This window comes from Heliangelus exortis, chromosome 3, assembly GCF_036169615.1.
Source record: "Heliangelus exortis chromosome 3, bHelExo1.hap1, whole genome shotgun sequence".
NCBI classification, from domain to species: Eukaryota; Metazoa; Chordata; class Aves; order Apodiformes; family Trochilidae; genus Heliangelus; species Heliangelus exortis.
The window spans coordinates 54,435,826-54,460,393 of record NC_092424.1 but is presented as its reverse complement, the minus strand read 5'-3'; the positions used below and the strand labels follow the sequence as shown (position 1 = coordinate 54,460,393).

Genomic DNA, 24,568 nt, shown 5'->3' with positions numbered 1-24,568 from the left:
CAGCAGCTGCCAAAGAAAGATGCATGGAAATAAACTGCTTTTAAGAGATGAGTAGCACTTTTATTATTTATTTATCTTTCCTTAACCTCATCTGGTGGCTGTTCACCACCCTCTTTCCTTCCTTTGGGCACTGAAATTAGACTGACTTATGTACAGAGGAACATCCCCAAAACAGATAAAAGCAAATACACTCAAGGAAGAGCTCTGCTGTAACAACAGCTTTTGCCAAGTCTCTGGTTTTGTTACTATCAACAGTGACAAGCAATCGAAGATAAGTTATTCATTCTTAATTTTAGGATTAAAACCTTTTAATATTTAGCATTAAAAAGAGACTCAGCACAAGAGACTGTAAAAGCCAAGTGATATCATCAAAATATGCTCAGTCTTCAAGCCACATTCAGGAAGAGAAGTGGCTTTGAGTTCTACAGCATTTCTTCTTCTGTTACTATAGATGTGAGAATGATACTAACCTCAATGTCCCCAGGACTCACACAGAAAACTCTGCTTGTGTCATAAACAGTTCTATCCTGGAAGCAAAAGTTTTCTCTTCAGGTCTGAATGAGAAAGAAACCAGCACAGAAAAAGAAAATCTTTTATCCATCTGCAAAAAGAAAATTATTTTGCCTCAACTGGAAATCTGGTCTCAGATAATGGTTAAAAGTTAAAATATTTTTTGGGTCAGATACCCGAGTTCAGTCTATTGCAGAACCATGAGTGAGAATGAAGTTCAAAATTGCACTGAAGTTATTTTCAAGTCTAGAAATGAAGAGAGGCTGTTCTCGCAGGCTGATCTTTCTTCTTCCTGTCTCTACCAGATGAGCTGTATGTACAATGCAGAAGCTCTTCTCCAAGTGTTTTAAGAAATATTATTTTTAGGTAAAATTAAACAAAGCACTGCAATTCTGTTTACAGGGCTAAACTAATCAGCCTGAAGTTTTCAAACCCAATGAAGTTAAATAGGTTCAAACACTTCCACCTGTGTATGTCAAGTTTAATCACCTTCTTCAACTGCATCACTGCAAAGAAAGCAGCTGTTAGTGAGGCACAGGATTAATGCAGCAAAGAGCATTTGGATGGTTTGGGCTTTTAACTAAATGAAAGCCCAGGAATAAGCTGAGGATTGTAACTACCCACAACAACAGATTTACAGTATCACAGAACCAGACTGAGGAACATTAGCCTTACTGCCAGTTTTCCCCTAATATTCAACCAAAGCCCTCATTGTCACACTCTTACCTCACCGTATTTTTCCCTCTCACCCACAAACGCGTGAAACTGCTGCAATGTTTTACACACACTAGAAAAATATAACGAAGTTACAGCATTTTCTACTTCTCTTTGAACAAACACCATTTGTTCAGGCTTGCCCCAGGCGTTTGGTGTCTGCTGGGTGGGAGGTGTGCACGAAGGGCTCAGAGAGGGGCCAAGGGCCAAGCCCAGCAGCCAGCCAGAGCCCTGCTGTGCCCTGCCCACAGGGTGCCCTCACAGCCCACAAGGTACCTCACCAGTCAGGGTCTCCTTCTTTCTTCAGGAGAAGCAGGAAGCAGTGCCAGACATTCGGCTGGGGACGAGGCTGGAACATAGGGCTGAAGTCTTCCTCAGAGACAATCCTGGGGCAGAGAGCACAGGGAGGAGGCCACAGCTGGGTCGGGTCAGGGCAGCTGGGGTCTGCCTGCACTCGGAGGCTGCTGTATGGAACTCACTCATGGCCTTCTTGAAATACAACGCCTGAAACCAGTCACAGGATGGATCCTGAGACCTCTCACTGTGCAGAATACACTAGGAATGCAGCTCCCCATGTCCCATGAGCTATGTGTCCATTTGCATGTCCCAGTATGGCATCTCCTTCTTTAAAAACAGCCTCACATGACAGACTCAGATCAATGGTACCTAAGCTACTCCCTTACTCTCATGTCTGTGGGATTGCTATCAAGTGGGTTGGTCATGCCCTGTCTCTATTTACAGAGCTGGATATTCCTGCCTCAGCGTAGGCCTTTGCTCTTGCCCCAAGTAATTTATTTTCTCCTTTGTTCAGACTATTTCTGCAGTTCATCCAAGCCACTCTGAACCTGAATAGACTTTTCTACTGCTTACCTCATCTCTGAGGTTGGATCATCAATAACTTGGGCAATCATTAAACACAGCACGCATGCATTAAATCCATAAACTGTTAAAAGCGTGCCCTTTAATTTCATTGTCCAAATTCTGATTCTGGATGCTGAAAATAACAGCGTCTGCTTAGAACTGTAAGAATACATGCTCTTCATGTCTTTCCATCTTTTTTTTTTTCAGTCCCTAGGCACACATGACCCACTCAAGCCTTTATTTCAAGCTGTTTCCCACCGACCACAAACGTCAAGCTATTTGTATGAAAAACACAACCGCGACGACCAACCCACACCCTCTCAGCCCCACGCTTCGGGGCGCTCGACAAAACCATGACGGTTCCGCCCCTCCCTCCCCGCCGACTCCGCGCCGTTGCTATGGAAACGGCGCCATCTTGGACGGCACTGGGGATGCGGCGCCGCCTGGCGGCGGCTGAGCCAGCGAGAGCGGCCCTCCCGGTTGCTAGGAGACGCGGAGAGCCCATGGCCGGAAGTATGGAGGCAATGGGGCGGTGGTGGTGCGGATGTGCGCATGCGCAGGGCCGTAACGCAAGCTCCGCAACGCAAGTTGCGCAAGCGCCTCGGGCAACCGAAGCCGGTGCGGGCGGGGCCGCGCGCTGGCGGTGGCGCATGCGCATTGGGAGGAGCTCAGCGGGCGGCGCTTGGGGAGCAGCGGGGAGGGGGCGGTGCTGGTTCTGGTAACGGTGCCGGGGTGGTGGTTGCGGCGTGAGGGGCTCCAAGCGGGAAGATGGACGAATTCCAGTCGGGGGAGGAGGTAATAGAACGGGGCGGGGGGAGGGCAGCTTCGGGGTTGCCACTGGCTTCTCCGTTCTGGGGGCTGGAGGCCGGAGAAGGGTCTCGGGCGATACCTGGGTCGCTCCAGACCTCCCCCTTCGGTCTCCCTCGGGCGAGCCCGGGGCTGGTGTTAGCCCTCTCGCCCCTCCATCCTACCCATCCCCTGCCGCCCTCCTCCTCCGGGGGGACACCGGGCGGGGGCGGTGTCTCCGAGCCCTGCGTCCCGGGCAGCGGCAGAGGCAGGCCCGGCCTTTGTTCCTGCCGCCCGCCCATCCCAAGAGGTGAGCGGATCCAGGTGCCGCTGGGCCAGCCCCTTGTATGCATCTTGTGGTGCTGGCTGGGCTCCGCTCCGCTCCTCGGGTCTCGACCCATCCCTGCTGCTCTTCCCGAATGTGGTCTCTGCAAATCAGTGAGAGAAAAGGTTTGAGGGCATCACCGAGGGGATGCGCCAGTGTGTGAGGTAGAAGGTTGCCGGTCCGGCTTGGATCGGCGTGAGGAAGACTCGGATAAGCTATTTGTGCACAAAGAAGAGCGTGGGCAGATAGTCTGCATGTTACCCACGCACTGATGAGGCGGCTTTCCTCCCCCTATACCTTCGTGACAGAGATAGAAAGTCGGATAAATAAAAGGTCTTTTTTTTTTTTTTTTTTTTTTTTTTTAAATCGTAATAAATGAGTGCCCAGCAAGTGCTGCTCTTGCAGAGGGCAGTTTATCCGGGCTGTGACAACTTGCTGAATTGTTTTTCGACGGCTGCGTTCTGACTTTGTTAGACAATAGCAAAGCAGTGCATGGGGGGTGAAGGTGTGTCAGGCTTTTGCTGTTCTATAAGCTTTGTCCTGATGGCTGGGACTGGCCTGTGCTTCATACTTACAGATACCTTTTAAAAACGGATAATTAAAATACTTGAACATCATTCTTAAAGCTATTTTCAAAAATGTCTTCACAATTAAATATAATACCGGTTTTGTGTTTGTATTCGTTGCCTGGAAACACCCCTTTTAAGCAAGGTATTGGAAACATAGAAGTCTGCTTTCTTTGTGCCCGTTAGTGCGGAGAAAGCACAAAGCTTCTCATTTTTTCCTCGTTCCACGTGCTTAATTTCTACTCCCTGAAGCCCAAGAGAAAGCTGATGGTAGTGGGAAGTCCAGCGAGCTAGATTTCCCCCTTGGTTTCCAAGGGGCAATTTTCTTCTTGTCTAAAACTGAGACAGTCGTGACAGCTTTTCCTTGAGCTGTGAATTGATGTTTTGTCCACATCGGTGCCCTGGAGAAGTCAGTTTCATTTAACTGTAAGCTGTATCTGCACACTGAGTCCTGGACATTAATGCTTATTGTAAAATAAGAATATGTGTGCACAGAGTGCTATGCATATTATTTGTAAGTAGTTTCAAATTAAAATTTGAAAACTTTGATTCAAAAGGCTGGCCAGTATTAGTTTATCTGTTACTTAGCATTCCTAGCAAAGTTAATAGAAACTTCGCTGGGTTAAGGGAGTCAAGAGTATGTATGAGCAAATATCTGTATCTCCTAATCTGCAAGAAATCTAACAGGATAAATTAAGCTTCTAGTGCATGTTCTTAACAAACCTGGAACTCTGTAAACAGAAGAATCTGTCTACTAATTATTTAAAATTCTACCTTTTTTTTTTTTTAGACTACTTTTGTTGTTGATGAAGTCAGTAGTATCATTAAGGAGGTAAGATAACATTTTCATTTGTTGGTGTAGTATAACATGTTATATGCCTTGTGCTAAAAAGCATTCAATAAAATCTGATAATTGATACATAATAGATTTCTAGGTAAGTGGCAATCAAAGTTTAGATAATTGTTGTTTTAACCAATGTGCATCCATTAGGTGTAAATGATACCTTGCCTTAATTATTATATGTTACCAACCCAAATAATTAAAAAAAAATTATGCTTCTTTCTGCCATGTATCTCTATTAGAATTTCTAGGGGGATGTTGTATCTCAAGCCCTACAGAGATGGATTTTATGTTTCAGTAACATAGAGGGGGTTCGTATGCTATCTGCATATGTGTGTTACTGTGTTCTTTTGAGATGCTTTTCCTCTGAAATGAGTTCTTGCTTGCTTGAAATGATTTAACTATTCTTGTTGCTAAGAAATATGAATTTCCTGTCTGGAATATATAGGGAGAGATTTGTGTCCAGAATTCCCTTTGTAGAGTAGGCTAGTAGAATTTGTTTCATGTTGCAAAGCAATGAACATGATGGTCAGACTGTAAATTGGATATGCATGCTTTGTTACATGCTTCTGTCTCTTCTGAATGTCAAATAATTTTCATGTCATTTTTAAAGCAATTTCTGTGAGGAAAAAAATGTAACAATGGAAAATCATGCAATTTTAATGCACTTACTTAATGTTTGTGTCTTAAAGGGGAAACATTCATCATAAGTAAAATGGATTATTTGGCTGAGGGCTTCTGGTGTATTAGTAACCAGTAACTACGTGGGTCTTTTGATTTGGGGTTTTGCTCCCAAAACCGATTCTACTGAAATACCTGAAGTTCATTTCTATAGAAGGATATGTGAATGAGCAATTGTTGTATGCATTTTTTCAGTCTCTTCAGGACTGTTTAACCACAAGACCCTTTTCATAATTCTTGTTTCAGGACAGTGGGTTAGGAATTACAAATAAAGAATCAGATTATCAGAAAACGGAGAGGATTGAATCTATGATAATTTTCCCTATACCTGTCTTGAATTCTGACTTGCGGATTTTTTAATAACTGAAAATATTTCCATCAGTCAGTGTAGACAAGTTGTACTGAGGATACTTTCTGTGGATATGGGGTCTCGTCTTCAGTGCTTCATGTTGGAATGGGTTAGTAAGTTCCTTACAGAAGGACAACATGCAGCGTATTTTACATTTGTCACCAACAGGCCATAGAGAGTGCAATAGGTGGCAATGCCTACCAGCACAGCAAAGTGAACCAGTGGACAACAAGTGTGGTGGAACAAACGCTCAGCCAGCTCACAAAGCTGGGGAAGCCTTTCAAGTACATTGGTGAGCTCAGCTTTCTCTTTCCTGTTAGAGCTGTTACAGTCACGTACGCTGATGGGCAGGGCCGGGGGAAGATCTTAACGGGAACCAGGTCTACAAACTACTCACAAGCATGTACCTAGACCTGTGTGTGTGTGTGTATTTATGCTCTTGAGCAACAGTGTAGCTAAATGTTAATTAATGCTAGCATTAAATTAATAAAAGCTTCTCTACTGACTAACAGTGACCTGTGTGATTATGCAAAAGAATGGTGCTGGGCTACATACAGCAAGCTCTTGCTTCTGGGACAACTCCAGTGATGGTAAGGAACACAACTTCACAATTTTTCAGCTTGCAACTTTAATACTAGTCCCATTAAGACTAGGCAGCATACTTTTCTTTTTTTCCAAGTGCTTTTGGATTAACAGCATAGTTTGGTACTTTTTATATTTTCTGTGATGCTAACTGCCATATATAAGAAATGCTTAGCTGTGAAAGCTGCATTCTTAAGATTCTTAATGTAAACAGTTACAAATGTGCATATAGGGGTGTGTATTTAACAACTGTAACTTTTTGCTGTCTCTGAAACCCTTTTTTGTATTCGTAGGAACCTGTACTGTGAGATGGGAGAACAAGAGTATGTACTGTATTGTCAGTGCCTTTGGACTTGCAATATAATTGCCTTGGAATCATTCATCCTTCTCTTTTCTACTCCAGCACTTGATTCCATCTCTACTTAAACTGTGAATACACCAAACAATTCCTGATTTCAATGTACTTTTTAAAGTAAGTTTTTTTCAAATGTAGAAACGTGAAAACACGCTGTTACAGGGTTTATGTTTGTATTCAGTATTGTACCAGTGTTGCCGCATTGTCTTAACACTTCAAGAACTTTTCTTCAAGGTGCTAATACTGAAATCTGCTGCAGTGTAAACACTTTCCCTAGATTTCTTTTTTAAGACCAAAATAAATGAGACACCGGCTTTCACACTTTGTACTCTTGGTTAGCATTAAATTATTTGAATTCGTAACCATTGGTGTGACTCGTTTAAATTTAACTCTTCTTTATTTAAAAAAAAAAAAAAGGTTCCAATTCTTCTGAATTCTCTTCAAGGTAGTTGAGATAGATGCCAGAATATAAAGGTCTTCCATGATTTTGCCAGTCATAACAGAATTGAAGAAAATGAGAGGATGTTTTTCAGGAAGGAAATTGGCTACATGGTATGGTATTTGTTATGAAATAGTACCAAAAAATAACTATCTTCAGTCAACAAAGCTAGGAAGCATATCACATTGCAGAAGTGCTCAGCAAGCTATACATGGGTAATCATTCACTACTGCAGCCAGTTACGAGTGTTGAGCAGATCTGGAACTTACCTGCTCCCTTCTACATTGATATTGCTGATAGTGTGATGAGTTCTCATAGCTGGTGAAACATGATTCTTTCTGAAAGGGGGAGAATGCTGCCTCGAGGCAATGTAACTAACTCCTGCTCTCTGGAGTAAAGCTGCAGAGGAATAACAAGTAAAACAAGTTTTCAGCATAGGACTGGATTTTTTTTTTTTTTTTTTTTTTTTTTATCGTCAGCTAACTAAAGAAATGGTAGCATGTTATTATTTCAGACTTCCTTGCTGAACTGTTAGAATCATAGGATGTTAGGGGTTGGAAGGGACCTCTGGAGATCATTGATTCCAACCCCCCTGCCAGAGCAGGATCACCTAGGGCAGGCCACACAGGAAGGCATCCTGGCAGGTTCTGAATGTCTCCAGAGAAGGAGACTCCACAGCCTCCTTGGGCAGCCTGTGCCAGTGCTCTGTCACCCTCACAGGAAAGAAGTTTCTCCTCATGTTGAGATGGAATTTCCTATGTTCTAGATTAAACCCATTATTCCTTCTCCTATTACTGGGCACCCCTGAAAAGAGATTGGCCTCATCCTCTTGACACCCACCCCTCAGATATTGATAGACATTAATAAAAAAGTTGTCTGTTATCAAGACACAGCCTACTGGATACCATCTTTATGCAATTAACCAAGTTCAAATATGCACAAGCAAATACACATAGACTGAAAAGATGTGTAATATGAACATGGTAAAGTTAGTCATTCACTAGGAGGAAAATAAAACCAAGAGAGATACAATATAAAAACTTTATTATGAACATATTTAACAGTGATTATGCACATTAAGTCTTCCAAGAAACTCAATACCCAACTTTTGCTTGAAGTAAAATACTGTTTTTTCCTTCATATTTTGTCTTAGCATGATGTTTTCTGACGTAAATGGGTAATTTGTTAACACACCTCTAGACACATAGCATATTTAACACTTCCTCATGCACACTGTCTCAACGCAGCATTTAATTACAGCTTCTCATTAAACGGAGCATTTATCTTACACATTTTTATACCATTTTGGTATACATTTTTTCCATATTTTCATTTTACATATTTACAAACTTCTAAAAAAAATTTACAGTAATGCAAAGGTTATTACTGGGATAAGCAAAGGGAAATGGGGAAGAATAGTGGACTGAATCCAAAGTTGTCATTTGGGTTAGAGGAAGACAACAGGGCAAAGTCTTTTCTAGCTGGAATCATCCTTCCATTTTTCACCAGGATTAGTTCTATGTGTCTGCTGCACTGGCTATTCCTGACTGGTGTTAAACATTAGGCTTCCTGATTCCAGTCACAGCAGAGTTTATGTTGCCACGAATGGCTCACACCCTAAGACTATGGATTTCTTAAAAGACTCCTGATCACTGCGTATGTGGAAGCCTTGCAGTTATTTAATAGTTGACATCTCCTTTAGCACAGTAATACTGTGTACTGTGGGGCCTTCTTCCTGCATACTTTTCTCATTTAATACAGTTCCACTACTAATGAAAATATTTATTTTAGCAGTTATCAAAGTAAAGCCAGGCTAGTTCCTTGTCCAGATTGCTTCTGTTTCACCCCTAGGTTACAGTGCTTTACTCAGGTAAATTTATGCTACCTGCTCCCAAACTGCTTACAATCCAAACTGCTTACTGCTGTCTCTGCTTTCCAGTTGTGGAAAGAAGAGGAATGACATTGAGATTTCTTGCTAGCAAAATTATTTCCTCATCTGCTTCACTGCTTTTGCCTTCTTACTGTGTATTGAATTTGATGTGGCAGTGCTTCAACCAAGATTACCACTACACTCTGGCACTTATGAAATACAGAAGTATTTTGCATGGCAAACATTGTTTAAATATAATCTCTAATAATTAGCAAGGAAACTACTTTCTCGCTACTTTCATAGTGAGATACTTACTTTAAGTACATTTCCAATTCTCAGCTTTCCTATTTCCACTTTCAATGTAGTGATGTAGAAAAGCCAATGCAAACAAAAGAGCAAGGAAAATGGGCTGAGAACAGCTTAGAAAAAAATCATCAGCTAAAGTTGATTTTAATCTAAAGATTAAATTTTTTTCTTTAGTTAATGAAATCCCAAAGCATGACACAGTTCACATTGTGATAAGAAACATTAGTATACTTTGCACATTTGATCTCTTCAAACTAATTTAGAACAGAATTAAACAGTCTCATACTCAAAGAGATAAAAAATATATAAGGATTTTTTTAATCCCTAATTCCTGGACCCACTGTTACTCCAAAAGAAGTCAAAGGGATTTGGGGTATGCAGAGGCTGCCTAGTTGGCTCCCAAGTCTGCCTTTGCAAATTCAAACAACTGTAAGCCTCAAGAGAGTCATTTGGGGAATGGTAAAAATGAGATACAAAGATTATCTCTCATGCTTATTAAAAAAAAACCTAAAAGAAAGCACTGAAGGTACAGCTTACCACAGTTCACTTGGGAAAAAAAGACATTAACTTAAAATATGTCTTTAATGCATTCCTATGTTTTTTTAAACAGACACAAATCAATTAAGAAACAAAAGGAAAAAAAACCCTCCCCCCTCAGCAGCTTCCTTACTGTACCTGTACAGCAGTGCTTTGGCTTCTAACACATAAATGATTCCTGGCACAGACAGTTATAAATTTCAAATACAAATTTCGCAGCTTCACATAATTTTAAGAAGTATTTTCTCTTGCACAAACAGAGTATCTTACCACATTTGTATCCAGCAGAGCATTGGTTTAACCTGTACAGTTTCAAGGATGCAGCCACATGAAGTAGTTTGGTCCTCTTTAAGTGAACTGCTGTCCTGTGAAACTTCCCCTTCATGGTTTGGAACAGCTACCAGGAGATTATTGCAACAGGAATGGTCTAGAACAGTTGCTGCATCAAAGCAGAACACATCTAGATTTTCCCCAATATCATTAAGCGAGTCTAGTAAGGCTTCATTGCACTCTTCTGCTTAAACTAGTTCAGTGACAAGTACAATCCCTAGTATAAGCCAGCACCATTTTCTGTCTAATACATTGACAATGTTTTTGAGAGTCTTTTCTACAGCAGCAGGGCAGAGAAATTTTACAAGAACAAATCACAGTTATAAATCAATGACAAAAAAGGTATTTTTAGACAGGTCAGGTACCTGAAAACAGAAGTAGTTAGAAACAAACAATTTCCACTTAAATAACGAACTGAACAATGGTGTAGGATTAAACCAACTTTTAAATAAAGCAGCAGCAGCATTGTACTAGGAATATGTAGTTCCCATAAAACTCTGTTCCAGCAGAGACTGGAATACACAAAATGTGCTGGTAAACGGTTGGTACAGGTGGTGACAGTGATAAAGAAGCTGAGCCATGAACAGAACAAGCTGATTCTCATGCATGTTCAACACAGGAGCAACTATGGTTGTTCCTATGATGTAGATTAACTATCTATGAATACAACTTAAAGTAAAATTCTGATGTAGAGAAAGCCTCTAAAAATGAAATGTTTGGGAATTAGAAATTGTAATTTTGTATGAAACTTTCACACTGTATTCCCTGTAAGTGTTAACAATCTCCTCCAGCATACAAAAACCCCAGAAAGAAGAGTACTGGCTTCCTTCTAAGAGATGTTGCCTGAATATTTCAAGTTGAAAGGGCTGTTTAAAAAACAAAAAAAGAAATCAAATACTGTTGTGGTGGCAAGGCATGTTTTGTAACATATATTACACAAATAATTTTGCACCACTGTGGCTATTTTTAGTTCATATGAAGTAGTCATATGAAATAGTCATATGCATGACTATTTGCATATATCTCAGGCTGACAAAACTGGTAAACTCATTTAAACTGACTCTTGAAACATTCTTGAAGAAAACCCTAAATCATTTCACTCCCTGCCTCCAGCTCAGAAGACTAATGTAGAAAATTGGGAAATGAGGCACTTCATATAGCAGTGAACAACATACAAAGGAGCAGATACAAATGCAACAGATGAATACCAGTGTGCTGTACATAATCCTCAAAATAAAAAACAACCCTCAAAAAACAAGCATCAAGGAAGCAATTTTAAAATCAGCATATGATCAGTGACACTTTAAATGGAAAGAGAATTACAGATGTTAGTCCACAGACATCATGCTATCGGCCATTTCATATGATGGGTAAAAATTTTGGTTTCTTAAGTTTTCACCACAACCTTTGAGTGTTCTTTTTTTTTCAGTTTTAACTTTGTAAACAGAAACAGAAGTAGGATATCCTCCCTGGGAGTCCGTGTTCAGATGACAGGAGACTAAGGAAGCCAAGGAAGTTGTCCACCTAGGAAAACTTCAAAATTGGGTGAATTCCAGCTGAGCGAGTCTGTCTACATCAAACTCAATCACTGTCCGATTCCTCTTTATACTTGGCTCTAATAGCTTGGCCATTCTGAAGTGGCATTTCTTCATAGTCACTCCTGTGAAACAGATACTTTTTTCAAATTCTGAACACAGTGTTCAGATAGGAAGTCCAAAACAAACAGAAAAGTTCTAAATTACATTAAGGCATCAAACTGTTATTTGGGTAAGAAGGCAGTATCTCTTTCCTTCGTCAGAGAAATGAACAACATACATGATTTTTCTCCAGAGGATTATGCATAATAAAAGTTACTCCGGTAACTACAAGCCACTCTACACAAGGATTAGCCTAGATACCAGCTGCTACTACCACTACTCACCTAGTTAAACAAAGGTGAGATAATTCAAACAATACATATAGCTGGTCTAACACAAACTAGTTCAGGCTCCTCACTGTTCCAACCACTCCAGTGTCCCTGCTACAATGTGAGATCATCAAGGGAAAGATACCAAGTTTGCTCAGTGATTAGCACAGAGACACCTGACCTGCAGGGTTTTTAAGTGCTGCTATAATTCTCACATTACATAAACTCACACAAGTTGTCCAGGAAGTTTGGCTAGATTTGATTATTCCTATTTCAGTGAGTGATGGACACGTAAAGAGTCATTTGTCCTTCTCTGCAGTATTTACATTTCAGCTGCCTCTTTGCTAGCCCCTCATGACTCCTGCAATCTTTCCCAGTTTAAAAGGAAATCTGTTCCTTTCATGCCCCTTGCTGCTTTCACTCCATGACCTACAAGCATCATAATACTTTCTTACCTGCTTGTGTCAGTGCCATGGCAATCTGTTACAGAAACCAAAAAACCCCCAAAACAAACAAACAAAGAACAAATGACAAACATACAAAAAAATAACATGCATTCTCATTGCATTTCTGTTTCAGAATAAGGCTATGTTTCTGTTCTTTAGGCTGAATACTTCCACTAAAAACCTACAAAGCCTTCACTTACCTAAGGAATATGGAAAAGAACACTACAAAAATGACACACCAAACGTAACTCTCATGAGTATTTTATTATCTTACCCATAAATCACATCATCATCTGAATCATTTAGCATAGAAAAAGCAGGGTTGTCTTTCAACTGTGATTCTGGAAAATGCAAATAAAGGTTTGTTTAGCACATTAAACATAGAAATGTGGCTTGACTTCTAATCCAACACTAAAGCAACAGACTCATCAACTTCCAAGACTCTCATGACTACAATTCAACAAAACTATATCCAAACAGGAATTCCTTGCTTTAAATTTTTCACCCTTTAGTCACATCATCATATTCTTAAGAGTTAAGGAGATGACATAATTATCTCATCTTATTTTTAAACAGGTTTTTAAACTCTCCATGTTGTGTAAGTGAATTTTTTTCCCTTGTGCAGTTTCCTTTGTCATGTTATTTCAATCTGCACAGAAAAGTAACCAAGTCATATTTCACTATTATTCATCATTATTCAAAAGTTCATACATGTCTAAAAAGTGCAGACTTCATTAACTTCTTGGTTATTTCTAAGCTACAAATACAGTAGACCAAATCTGTAATCCCTTGCATGCAAGTAAAGTATTCACCACTTTACCCCCGTAATAGGTGAAGGAAGGCTTTGTACATTTATGGTGACATGAAAGGAAACATATACCTTGCCTATTTATGACAATTTCCTCTACCTTGTTTGAGGCCTTCAATTCTTGCATAATCTGTGCTCCTTATCTGGAGTTCTTAATTATATGCATGTAAAATTCAATCCTGCAGTTTGCCACAAAAACATTTTTCCTGGCGGCTTTTTACTTCCTTCCATAAACTAATGCTTCTTGCAACCCAACAGCACGATTTCAGCTTGATCCTCACTCAGACATTTGTCTTAATGGAAATACAGCATTTTTCTGTAACAGTTCCATTCACCTCAGCCATAAAGAAATAACTAGCTCTACTATTTAGTGCCTTCCCCCTGCAAGCCTCTCTGCATGCGAGATGTGATGGGACAGGGTGCCAGATAATCTCATCTAAGTTCCCTTTCCCGTGAAAGGCTGGGCCCAATGATGTTTCCAGGTCCCTTTCAACTTGGGCTGGTCTATGGCTCTGTATTTTAAATTTAATGCTTAAAGTGGAGAATGCACTCAGTATTAATATTTATTTTACACAATGTTTACCTGTTAGAGCAGGGTAATCATCATGTGAGTTAGATACACACTCCAGTAGGAGCGTAAAAATAGAAGTAACTCCTTTTGTCTTCTGTCTCCTTTTGCATGGGCTTCGTGCAGCTCTCTCCCCATAGCAAGTTCCCCAAAATCCCCCCAGGGTAGAGAGCAGGTTCACTCTTATTTTCCAGTTTGCCACCACACCAATGTATGAATCACATTGCTAGAACGATGTACAAATAAAGTATTGTTGCTCTTTAAGGACTGTCTGTGAGTCAGCGCAAGTTATGCAAACACTGCATTGACTGTTTGATCTACATGCATAAGAATTCAAGCCTAGCTAATTAGTTGTATACATTCATATTCATATACATGTTCCTTCATATTTCCAATATTAATTTGTTCAGGAGCAGTGCAGCTTCTGCTTATGTTGACTCAAAGCAAATTGAAACAGTAATGAGCCAATCAAAATATAAGATGCTACATAGTATCTGCTAATATGCCAGCTCTTGTCACCTAAATTTGCCAGATAATTGATTATACTTACCATATAGTGCATTCTTTGAGGGGGAATACACGAAGGCTAATGTGTAGAGATAAAAGTTCAATAAACCATAAAATGATAAGAATTCTGCTGGTGGTAAGAGTCAAGGATACTGCTCAATGTAGCTCCATACATACTAACTTTGGAAACAAGACCAAAACAAAACAAAAACACCCAAAACAAGAAACAAGACCCAAACCATGCACAAGCTGTTTGAATTGAAAAAAAGTTTACCTTACTAAAGTTTAAGAGCATGAATGGCTAAACAAAACTGCATACTTTAAACTCATGACAACTAATACACTCAAGGTATTCCAAGGTAAAGTGCCCACCAGAGACAAAGCTTTAATATAAGTACTTGCTGAGATAAGGTCTACTCTTGACTGGTGAATGCATAGTAAATTGAATAGTTCTGCCTTCAATGCTAAAAGAAAGGTGGGTACGGGCCGTGTTCTGGTGGGTTTATTATGTTGGTTTTGTTTATTTTTTTTAAAGTTTTTGGCACAGCAATAAAAAGGAAGGAGAAAGGACTAACTGTTGATAGAACTCTGAAGATGGCTTCTTATCATCATTTTGGGAAAATATTAAAGGCTTTACATATGGTTTTCTACTAGTTCCCAACACATATCTAAGATCATCAGTAACTGGAGCAGTGTTAGTGCCATAGGCACTGCCAGAAAGTAGAATGAACAAGGTTCTTGTGGTTCAGGTCCAGAAACACAGTCTGTAGTCCTGTTGCCAACAGACATCAGAAATAGTCTTTGTAAAGTCATTAAATTCTCTAATATGACCTCTTCTATATGTAGACTTAGACCAATACACAAATGCGTTTTCAGTGACTTCTAAATTATGAATTTCTCAATTATTTTGGTAAACTCCCTGCCAACTGGGAGGTATACTGCAAACTGAATTAATGCAGCAAACACAGCCAAACTTGTCAAAGTAAAAATAACTTGAATGGAAGCATCTCTAGGCCTTCATTCCTTCTGAAGAGTACCAAATGCACTGTGATTTACATGATGTAAACAAATGACACTGAAACTGCCTCAGCTCATAATTTTTACAAACAGCCATTGCAAAAAGCTGACATGAAACCTCAGTCAAAATGGACTAAACTTCAAAAGCCCACCTAGAAGTCAAAGATCTGAGTCATAGAACTGTTCTGGTTGCAAAAGACTTTTAAGATCATGAAGTCCAACCATTAAACTAGCTTTGCCAAGTCCACTGCTAAACCACGTCCTTAGGTACATAAATTTTGAGTACCTTCTGCATGAAAAGAGATTAACATTCCTAGTTGAGCAGTATCACAACACAAGGATATAATTCTGATAATGAGTTGACAGCTCAGCAACAAAGTTGTCCTGTAGAACTTGTGCTCCAAAGCGTAGGTAGAGTATAACAATGCTGTGGAAAAAAAGTTAGAGCATGTAGGTGTAATCTCTTTAAGCCATAAATTCAAAATAGTAGCTTGAAAGAGAATATATGAGAAAATATTATGTCAACATGCTGACCGTTTATTTGATGATTCATTTGCTTTCATATTTCTAAATTAAAAATGATTCTTTAGTGAGTAAAAGTTAGTAGTACACTGAGTAAAGCAGAATAAAAAACCAAAACCAATGGTCTACTTTCCTCAGATTTCATCTGCTACAGACAATCCAAGATTCAACAATAATTTTAAGTAACTGCTTGGAATGGGGGAGACAGATATTAACAATAATCTAAAAAACTAATTCTAAACTTCTGCTTTGACTAAGTGAAGCTTAGAATGCTCCAAAAGAGGTGAACTGTGCACTACAGACCAGTCAATGGTACAGAAAATGTCTCTGCCAAGAGGACCCCTAAATCTTTCAGTGTACTACAGTGGTAATGGAAATAATATAGCTAGCTCTAAAAACCTCAAGAAGGGTTAAAAAACTGAGAAATGCTTGCCATAATAAAAAACATGCCTCAGTTTATTGACAATTTTATTATCAACAACAGGTATTCAAAGCCCTGAAAAAAAGCTCATAAAAGTTACAGTACTAGAAATATACTTGAAAAGTCTTACCTAATTACAAGCACTACAAATGTTAATGCAGTCAGGAATTTTAACCTGAGATCTGCAAAAGATTAAGAAAAGTTATTAGCAAATTTACACCTGCATCTAGGAGAAGCAAGTCTGTCTGAGGAAGAATCAAAAGAAATACTCCTTACCAACATAAGGCATGTTCCGAAGTTCTGAGCATGCCCTCACTATCAGGAACAAAAGGTAAAGAACATACGTTGTTGCCACCACAAGGAAGAAGATTTTCATTCCCTATAAAAAGAGTGTTAGTTTTCATTATTTAACAAGATTTGGTCTGTTCTTTCTTCCCTCAACAAAAATTGCGGTTTCCCAAAGAACAAAATAGAATGATTCATTTATTCAGAGAAAGTAAGCTCATGAAAGGAAGTACAAAACAAGGATTGCTATACATCAAGGTAGGTTTTCAGGGAATATTAAACATCCTCTTTTTAATTTTGTTCATTGAGTTTACAGTGAGCTGAATCTCAATGATAATCTAGAAATACAGTTCCTGGGAATGCAGATATTCCCATAGAAATCAGATCTTCCTTTACAACAAGAAGTCTGAAATTTATTAGGCCAGAGGATCTTTGCAGGAGTAAAGATGTACAGAATTGAATTAATAAAAGACAAATCTTTTTCCTTCAATCCCAACAGTCATGAGTCTGCAACTAAAATTGTGATACTGAGTCTCTGGATTTGCAAGACACTTTTCTCATTGGGACACTTTACTCATTTCACTCAATACAGACTATGGATGATCTAAAACAAAATTAAAAGTACCCCAGTCAGAATAAGACCATCTGACCAGCATTTGCTATTTTCTAAATTGTGTTATAGAGTTTAATAGAAGAACAACCCCACCCCACCTCCTTGTATTACCTAACTCCACATGACAATTGAACAGCAAGAAAACATTTCTGACTTACCTGGAAATTACCTGTGTCAACCCTGTACTGATATGTAGGATCATGTACTTCATTAACACTAGAAAAGATTCAAAATTTAAAAGTGCTACTTTGGTAATGGTACACCATTCCAAAAAAAAAAAAAACAAACCCAGACTGACCAAGAAGCCCATTAACAAAATGTTCAAAGTTACTACACAGAATTTATAACTGAAGGTTTTGGCTTATAAACTGATGCAATGCCAAGGATTTCAATGGAGTCATGATGATTTACAGTATATGACATCCTCCTTTTCAAAACCAATTTTGAATGAATAGAGAGAATTTCACTTGTGAGCATGTCTAAACTCCCCACTTATTTTTTAGAAAATGTATAATCTTGTAAATTCCTACAAGTCTTCAGTATTAAGGTTCAAATTTTATCCTTGATGATAAGAATTATACTAAAGAAATAACTGGTATAAGCCTTTCCTTCATAGCAATTATGCTGAAAGGGCATTAGCACAAGCATTACCCATAACTACACTGCTTTCATGGAGAGGGATAGAAGGTATCTTCTTTCTGATAAAGAAAATAAGAGAAAAGTACTTGAGACTAAAATGGTTTAGCATCTACAGATGTATCAAAACTGAGAAAGTTTTCTGGGGAATACTGGAGAATAGTGACACCTTTATGTTAACACAAAAAAACGGGGGGAAAAAAAGAGCTGAGTTTTGAGGAGAGATGGCATAGCTTGACTATAGCTTGACTAAGAAGTGTCAATATCAATCATGAAGGTTCAATAATTGAGAAAGTTTGGTCAAACTGTGTAATAGTTAACTACAGAGAAACTGTTGTTTCATATACAAAAAAGTAATTGGGGTACAGTGCTAGACTGAGTGTTGTAGGGAGATGTATCACACTGAAAAAGGAGTAATTTCTGGACCTCACTCTGATTTATAAAATTAGGTACCAGTAGCTTGTCCATGAGAATTCTGATTCCAAATAAGTCACAATTTGCAAAACAGAAAGATGTAAGAATTTAACTCCATCCTCTATCACAGAGCAATAAAGAGAAGATACCATTAATTTTAAACAATATTCTCATTCTTGAACACTCTTGGTTTGTTACTTTTGCAATAAATTTTGAATTACTTACGTTTGCCATATACCCAGTGTAACAGAGGCCAGCCACAATAATCCAACAATAAACAATTTGGGCAGATAGAAAGTTAAGCACTTCCTTTCCCCCTGTTGAGAATACAACAGTCTGGTGAAGAAATGAATCATATTTGAGATTTCATTCATTCTTGACAGAATAAAATAACTATCATCTTTGTTGCATTCAGCATGAACTAGATTAAGAGACTTGCCTTCTATATTTTTAACTTGCCCAGGTAATTACAGGAGACATAAAATTTTAACATCCTTTGTGTTAATAAGATGCAGTAGATCTGGAGTTCTCACATGTTTCATTGAAACTGCAAATATAGGAATATGCTCCGTAACTCATCTTTCTCTTATTCAGTTATTTTGAAGTGGTTTAAAAAACAATCACCATATACAACACACCCCTTCAAGCAAGGACAGAGCATAATAGTATAATTCTAAAGACTGCCTTGCAATAATTTAGACTGGACTGTCACATCTCCTGTTTAGACACAGTAGCCTCAAGACAAGCTACTTCACCACAAATCAAGTATATATCTTTTTTGTAAAGATTTGGTTTCCTTTTTGTCACCTTTACAGAGAACTGAAAAAAACAAGTATTGCCTTCTCAGTAAGAAGCAGAAAATGTTGCACCCTCACCTGTACTCTTATACCATGGTAGACACAAAGCCAGAACAACAACAGTGCACAAAGAAAGAGTGACTGGAATAGATCATCCAACATTCCAGGAAACCAGCTGTTTACCAGAAAAGAGAGTGGGAAAAATGGATCTGCAAAAAAAAAAAAAAAAGGAAAAAAAGGTTAATCAGAGGAGGAAAAGCAGTCTTTTCCATTATGAAAAGTATGAATTGATCTTCACAGGAACACAGAAACCCTAGATTTTTCAAATTATATCAATAAGTGAAATTGAAGTATGCTGCATATTGAAGTAATCTACAAAGAAAATGGTGCCTCTAGCTCTGTGCTATAGAAAAAATCTGAAATGGTTGCCAGCATTTCTAGAAGATTTTATGTTTTATTAGACTTTCTACTAAACCACTGTTCTGGGTGATGACCACAGAATGACTGATAGGCAAATACTATTTTGGTACTAGAATTTGATGTGGTTCACTGGACTAAAAGTAGCCTCCATTTTTAACACAAGTGTGGGTATCTGAAAAAAGAATAGTAAGAAGAAAAAAGAAGTAAGACTCAGCAGCCCAAGCAATGACATGTTGCTGGAAGGTTCAGTGTGGTTGCAGCCACTTGTTCCAATCAGAGCTTTAAACATTCAGAGCTGATAGTGACATTACTGGAAAGAATGAAATCTGCCTATTCCTTATTCCTTACATTCTTGAATTTGATACACCTAAAAAGGTTGTATTTTTTAAAAAACAGTTTTCTGAAGCCTTTTAAACAGCTGCTTAGAAGTTCAGAGCCAAATTCACTTTCCATTTTGGCTTCTCTCTTTCACTCTCTATTTTCTTTTGTTTTGTTCTGTTTTGTTTTTTTCAAAAGGAAGCTTTTCTAGAAGTTCCAGGATACATGTACCATTATAAAGTAGTAGGAGGGGAAGGAGGACAGACATCCACTTCTGTTCAATACCCCAGTCTCTCATGGAGAATTTCCGCAGGGAATGTGCAAACAGACACTATAAAATAACAACAAAAATTTGTAAGGAAGCAATACAGTTTTAATAGTTTTACCAGAGTAAAGAGATTACACAAGATATCACAAATGCTACTTCATGAGGTCTCTGCCACTGAGAACATTGTAAAACAGGAGCCAAATCTCAAATATTCTGCTTCAAGTTTGCTGGCTTATCCAGATGCAAAATACTTATTTTCTCAAGCAAACTGAAAGGGAAACCAGCTGGTATCACACAAACCAACAATGTATGAAAAAAATGTTGCCTAGTTACTGGTCACACACTACCAACAACTTGCACTTAAACTCACTTTTTATAGAACAGGTTCCATATCACATGCACAATTACCTGCTGAGTGACATCATCTACATGAGAAAAAATGCTTTGAAAATCCTGCATTTTAGATTTTATGTTGGATTTTTTTTTTTTTCTGAACATTCCTTTTCCAGGGCCCAGAACAGTTTGGAGGGAAGAAATAATCTGAATTATAGTATAATTTTGGTAGTAAAGGATCTCTGGAGGTCACCTGGCCCATCCTTGCACTCAAGGCAGTGACAATTTTGAAGTTAAATGAAGTCATATTTAACTGAGTGTTGCTCATTTTGAGAGGCAGTGACTCCACACTCCGGGCATCCTATTCCAGTGTCTGAGCCTACTTGCACTGAAAAAAAAACTTTTTCCAGCATCTGATCACATTTTCCTTTCAGCAAAATTCTTTCTGTTCAATTCAGAAACACCATTTAGAAGAACAAGTTTTCCCATTTATCCTATTTGCTTAAATGACTTTAATATTACTTGTAAAAACATTAAAGCAGCAACGACATAAGTATTTTTGAAACATTTTTTACAAGCATTCCGTGATATCTCAACTCTACTGCCTGGAATTAAGTTACTAAACACCATGCTACACAGCAGGGTTATCAGCTGCCTACATAATATACTGCAGAAAAACTGAAAAAAAAAATCTTACCGTGACCATAAAAGTCAGAACTACAAAGACAAATCGGAACCATATTTCAACTTGTGAAAAAGTTGGATTGTAGGTCTTCCACTAAAAGAAAACAGAAGAAAACCAGCCCAATAAAAAATGCTTAGACAGCGTACATACTACACCAAAAAGTAGCATTTTCTGCAGATACTGAAAAGTCACCTGGCTTTTCAAAATTTGAAGACCCCCAAGACTACCTGATGTAAAGATAACCAGAGCAGTCTAATACCCTTGCCCTGCCACTTTGTAACAAACTCAGTGTGCTTTGATATCAAAAAGCACTTCTCAGGACAAAGGTATTCTTAATTTATTTCAATTGCACTTTCATTCAAAGTTTGACTACAAATAATTGAATAAATCCAGTATGTTCTTCTTTATTTCCAATGCATAAAATTATATGAAGATAGGACAACATACAGTCATGCTTCCTCTAATGACTTAGTTTTCTTAAAGCTTTTTTTCTTCTTTCATTAGTGGAAAAAAATAATCAAGTAAGGAAAGAATAAACAAGCTAACCAGAAAAGAAGAACCTTTTCTATAGGTTAAGAAGGAAAAGCTCCTTCTTCTATAATTATTAGAAGGGCATAACTATTAATTACAGTGTGTCAGTTTGCATAAACTCTGCTCTGTTGACAATTTATCTCATACCTGACATGCTTCTTTTTGGAACTCACTTTTGAAATGTAAACCCCTTAGTACAACATATGTTCTTGCCCATCTGAACAAGCAGCTTTAATTTTCAGTGTGCAAAATCTGCCAACCTCTGTCTTTTGTTTTTAAATTGTAAACGTTGAATGAAAATTATATGTAAAGAATACCATCATACAAAAGGCAATCTATCATTTCAACTGAGATCACCATGAGTTATTGTAATAATTAAATAAACTGACAATTTTAGTTGCAGGGAAAAGCAGGGCTTTGGGTTATTTTGTTTTTGCACTAAGTTTGCCTTAAGGCAGTCTGAAAAGCAATGTGATAAACTGTACAACTCTAAATGCTCCAACACTTTCTCTCTCCTGTTTGAAACCTGGAACTAAGCAAAGAGTTTGTGGGCATGTTTTGTTTTTTTTTTCTCCTTAGGGTTTATTTTTAATGACATGATTTATGCATTATAAGATAACAAATATAAATAGTCAGGAAGTTCATTTAGTATATAAAAAACCCCTTTGCTTTACAGTAAGATTTTTGCTTGTTACCTGCTCTGATACACCAAATGGTGCATACAGGAAGAATGTACCATAGTAATTTGTACTATAAATTTGGCTTAGTTCCATTTTCTCACAATGCAAATATTTCTAAATTTCTTTCTGGAGCCAGTCTGCACACACTGATGATGTAACTGTTTAATAAGCCATCTTTAGAACTATGAACTAAAATAGTTATTTCACTAGGCATTATTTTAGTGAATTATTTTATTAGCCTGCTTATTTTAGGTGAATAAACATTTTTCTCTTCCTCCTAAGCACAGTCAAAAAAAATATCTTAATTTGTCTTTTTGAGTTTCTTAAATTTCTAGCCCACACTTTTGTAGTCTGGAAAGCAGATGCACCTCTCGCCTGAGAAGGCGGAAAAAAAATGTGCCTGAGAAAAGCAACATCTCTATAAGCAAATGGAGAAAACTGGATATTCTAGTCTAGCTTGCCTACTGCTAAAAATATATCCCAGGAGTTAAACTAAACTCATCTGTTCTATAAAACAGCATTAGCAGTTCTGAAAGAAAAATCTTTCCATATAGAGTAAAAAAACAATTGGTCTAGACCCTTATCAACAGCAAATGCTATAATAGTTCTGACATTAGTAGTAACAGAAAAAATAATTATGATTAATCTTCAAGTTTATCTTAAAAAATGAGATAACTTCTTAATTACAGTTTAAAAAGGTTTCTACAGCATTAGTAATTAAAGAGATTTCTTCTGCTAGTATAAAACTTTATACTTACTGTGAAAGTAATATTCTGGATGCTGTTTGTTAACTTACTTAGATCTTCAAAGCTGACAAATATATTGTACTGAGTGTAGTTCAAGTAGCCAAGGTGAGCAACAATGATTTCACTGCATTTCTGTGAATACAATGAAAAATAAATATGTATTCTGTGAATACATACAATGAGTACATACAATGAAAAAGCCTTCAACTTACTCCAGAATATGCAGTTAGTATAAACTGGAGAATTTGTTTCTAAATGGTCAGACATTATGTTTATTATTTGCCTTGCCAATCTTGATGAGTCAGAATAAAACTCAAACATGACCAACAGATGAGAGACAAAGCAGAAGAAACTGATAAAGTCAGTCAACAGAATCAAAGATTGAACCAATAAGCATGGCTAGCTTTTCACTTAGACTGGTGAAAGCAACTGCTTGCTGCACCAGCACCAGGAAGAATCTCAGAAATTGTCAGTTAAAACTTCCAACTATGCCCTTGCTAAAGGATTTGCATGTGGAAAAGTTGTTTTAGATGTTGCTAAGCTTAAAAATTTCAGTAAGAAGTTATACTAGGAACTCAAAACTTTAAACATTTATTCATAGGTGACAAGAAATTTGGGGTTTTTTCCAGAACACAGATGCCAGCTGATTTCAACCAGACCCTCTACAAAGTGTTGGAGGAGAATTTTTTTAATCCTCTGGAGTCCTATACCAAACCTTTTGCTACAACATTCCTTTCTTCAGTACTATTAAATTTGTTTAGGTGACAAAGCAGGACTCACAGCTTTGCTGGCAGAGAGCTATTCTAACAAGGAAGAGGGCTCTTTGAAGAATAATAGACATAAGTGAACAGAAAAAGATGGATAGGTTTCTTGTTCAGCATTATTAGCTAGGTTGTAACTATACATAAAACTACACTCCAGTGTATTTCCTGAGACATACTGAACATATACATTCTACTCATTTTCAATGTAATGTAACATGCACACAACTAAATTAAAATAAAATCTACTGCATCAGTTTTGTTTAAGCAGGCACATACATACTTGTGCACAACTGAGTAATCTCGTCCGATTGTGAACTTGATTATTAACATATGGAGTACTTCCATCCTTCACCACCCCAAGTACTTTGACTGTCATAGTAACATTCTTTTTGAGGGATACTGTAATTAAATGAGAAACAAAATAAGCTATTGCTACATACATAAGTGAAATCTCAAATACAGTTCCAAATACAGCTTAAAACATGTATTATCCAAATATTACGGTTAGATTTTACTGGAGTATGAGTCCAGTATATTAAGGGAAAACCACAAAACTTTTTATGCATGTAACTAGGCAGTAGGTCATGTTTTATTGAGAAATTAATATCATTAGAAACTACACATCTGATCCTCCCCAAAAATGAAGGGAGAATCAGATTCTCAGGACACTACTAACTTCACATAAATAATAAGCAACTTCTCCCATATTCTTGCTTCCAGTTTTCAAGATCAGTGCTGTCTGTATTTTTACTGGGGACAGAGGTAGAGAAACTGTATCAGACAGAAGAAACACCAAACATAACCACAAAGCAACAGGATCATGTATGTGAC

The 24,568-nt window shown here is 37.9% G+C and overlaps 2 protein-coding genes across 6 annotated transcripts in view; one reads left to right on the top strand and one right to left on the bottom strand.

Moving 5' to 3' along the window:
* The first annotated feature begins 2,740 nt into the window (after positions 1–2,740).
* Positions 2,741–6,932, top strand: DYNLT1 (dynein light chain Tctex-type 1). The gene is made up of 5 exons (XM_071740669.1): positions 2,741–2,880; positions 4,553–4,594; positions 5,802–5,925; positions 6,146–6,223; positions 6,509–6,932. Exons 1-5 carry the CDS (start codon positions 2,854–2,856, stop codon positions 6,577–6,579), a joined length of 342 nt encoding a protein of 113 aa, XP_071596770.1. The 5' UTR covers positions 2,741–2,853; the 3' UTR covers positions 6,580–6,932.
* A 1,104-nt stretch (positions 6,933–8,036) lies between these two features.
* Positions 8,037–24,568, bottom strand: part of TMEM181 (transmembrane protein 181) — a 32,130-nt gene continuing 15,598 nt past the window's right edge. For 3 of the 5 annotated variants that reach the window (XM_071740668.1, XM_071740665.1, XM_071740666.1), the window contains exons 5-17: positions 24,018–24,136; positions 22,986–23,105; positions 21,029–21,109; positions 19,962–20,061; positions 19,071–19,201; positions 18,421–18,512; positions 17,304–17,361; positions 16,524–16,626; positions 16,378–16,429; positions 15,649–15,731; positions 14,331–14,420; positions 12,679–12,745; positions 8,037–11,712 (exon numbers count right to left, since the gene is read on the bottom strand). In XM_071740668.1, coding sequence (XP_071596769.1) covers positions 11,634–11,712; positions 12,679–12,745; positions 14,331–14,420; positions 15,649–15,731; positions 16,378–16,429; positions 16,524–16,626; positions 17,304–17,361; positions 18,421–18,512; positions 19,071–19,201; positions 19,962–20,061; positions 21,029–21,109; positions 22,986–23,105; positions 24,018–24,136 — 1,175 coding nt within the window. In that variant the 3' untranslated portion in view covers positions 8,037–11,633. Of the gene's footprint in view, positions 11,713–12,678; positions 12,746–14,330; positions 14,421–15,590; positions 15,732–16,377; positions 16,430–16,523; positions 16,627–17,303; positions 17,362–18,420; positions 18,513–19,070; positions 19,202–19,961; positions 20,062–21,028; positions 21,110–22,985; positions 23,106–24,017; positions 24,137–24,568 lie in introns of those variants that run through there. The other 2 variants (XR_011725229.1, XM_071740667.1) reach the window with 2 other exon arrangements.

Excerpts from the sequence above, each read along its gene's own strand:
- DYNLT1 (XM_071740669.1), top strand. The coding sequence starts at position 2,854 with ATGGACGAATTCCAGTCGGGGGAGGAG. Across the intron at positions 5,926-6,145 it reads GAAGCCTTTCAAGTACATTG|TGACCTGTGTGATTATGCAA; the intron begins GTGAGCTCAGCT and ends ACTGACTAACAG. Across the intron at positions 6,224-6,508 it reads CTGGGACAACTCCAGTGATG|GAACCTGTACTGTGAGATGG; the intron begins GTAAGGAACACA and ends TTGTATTCGTAG.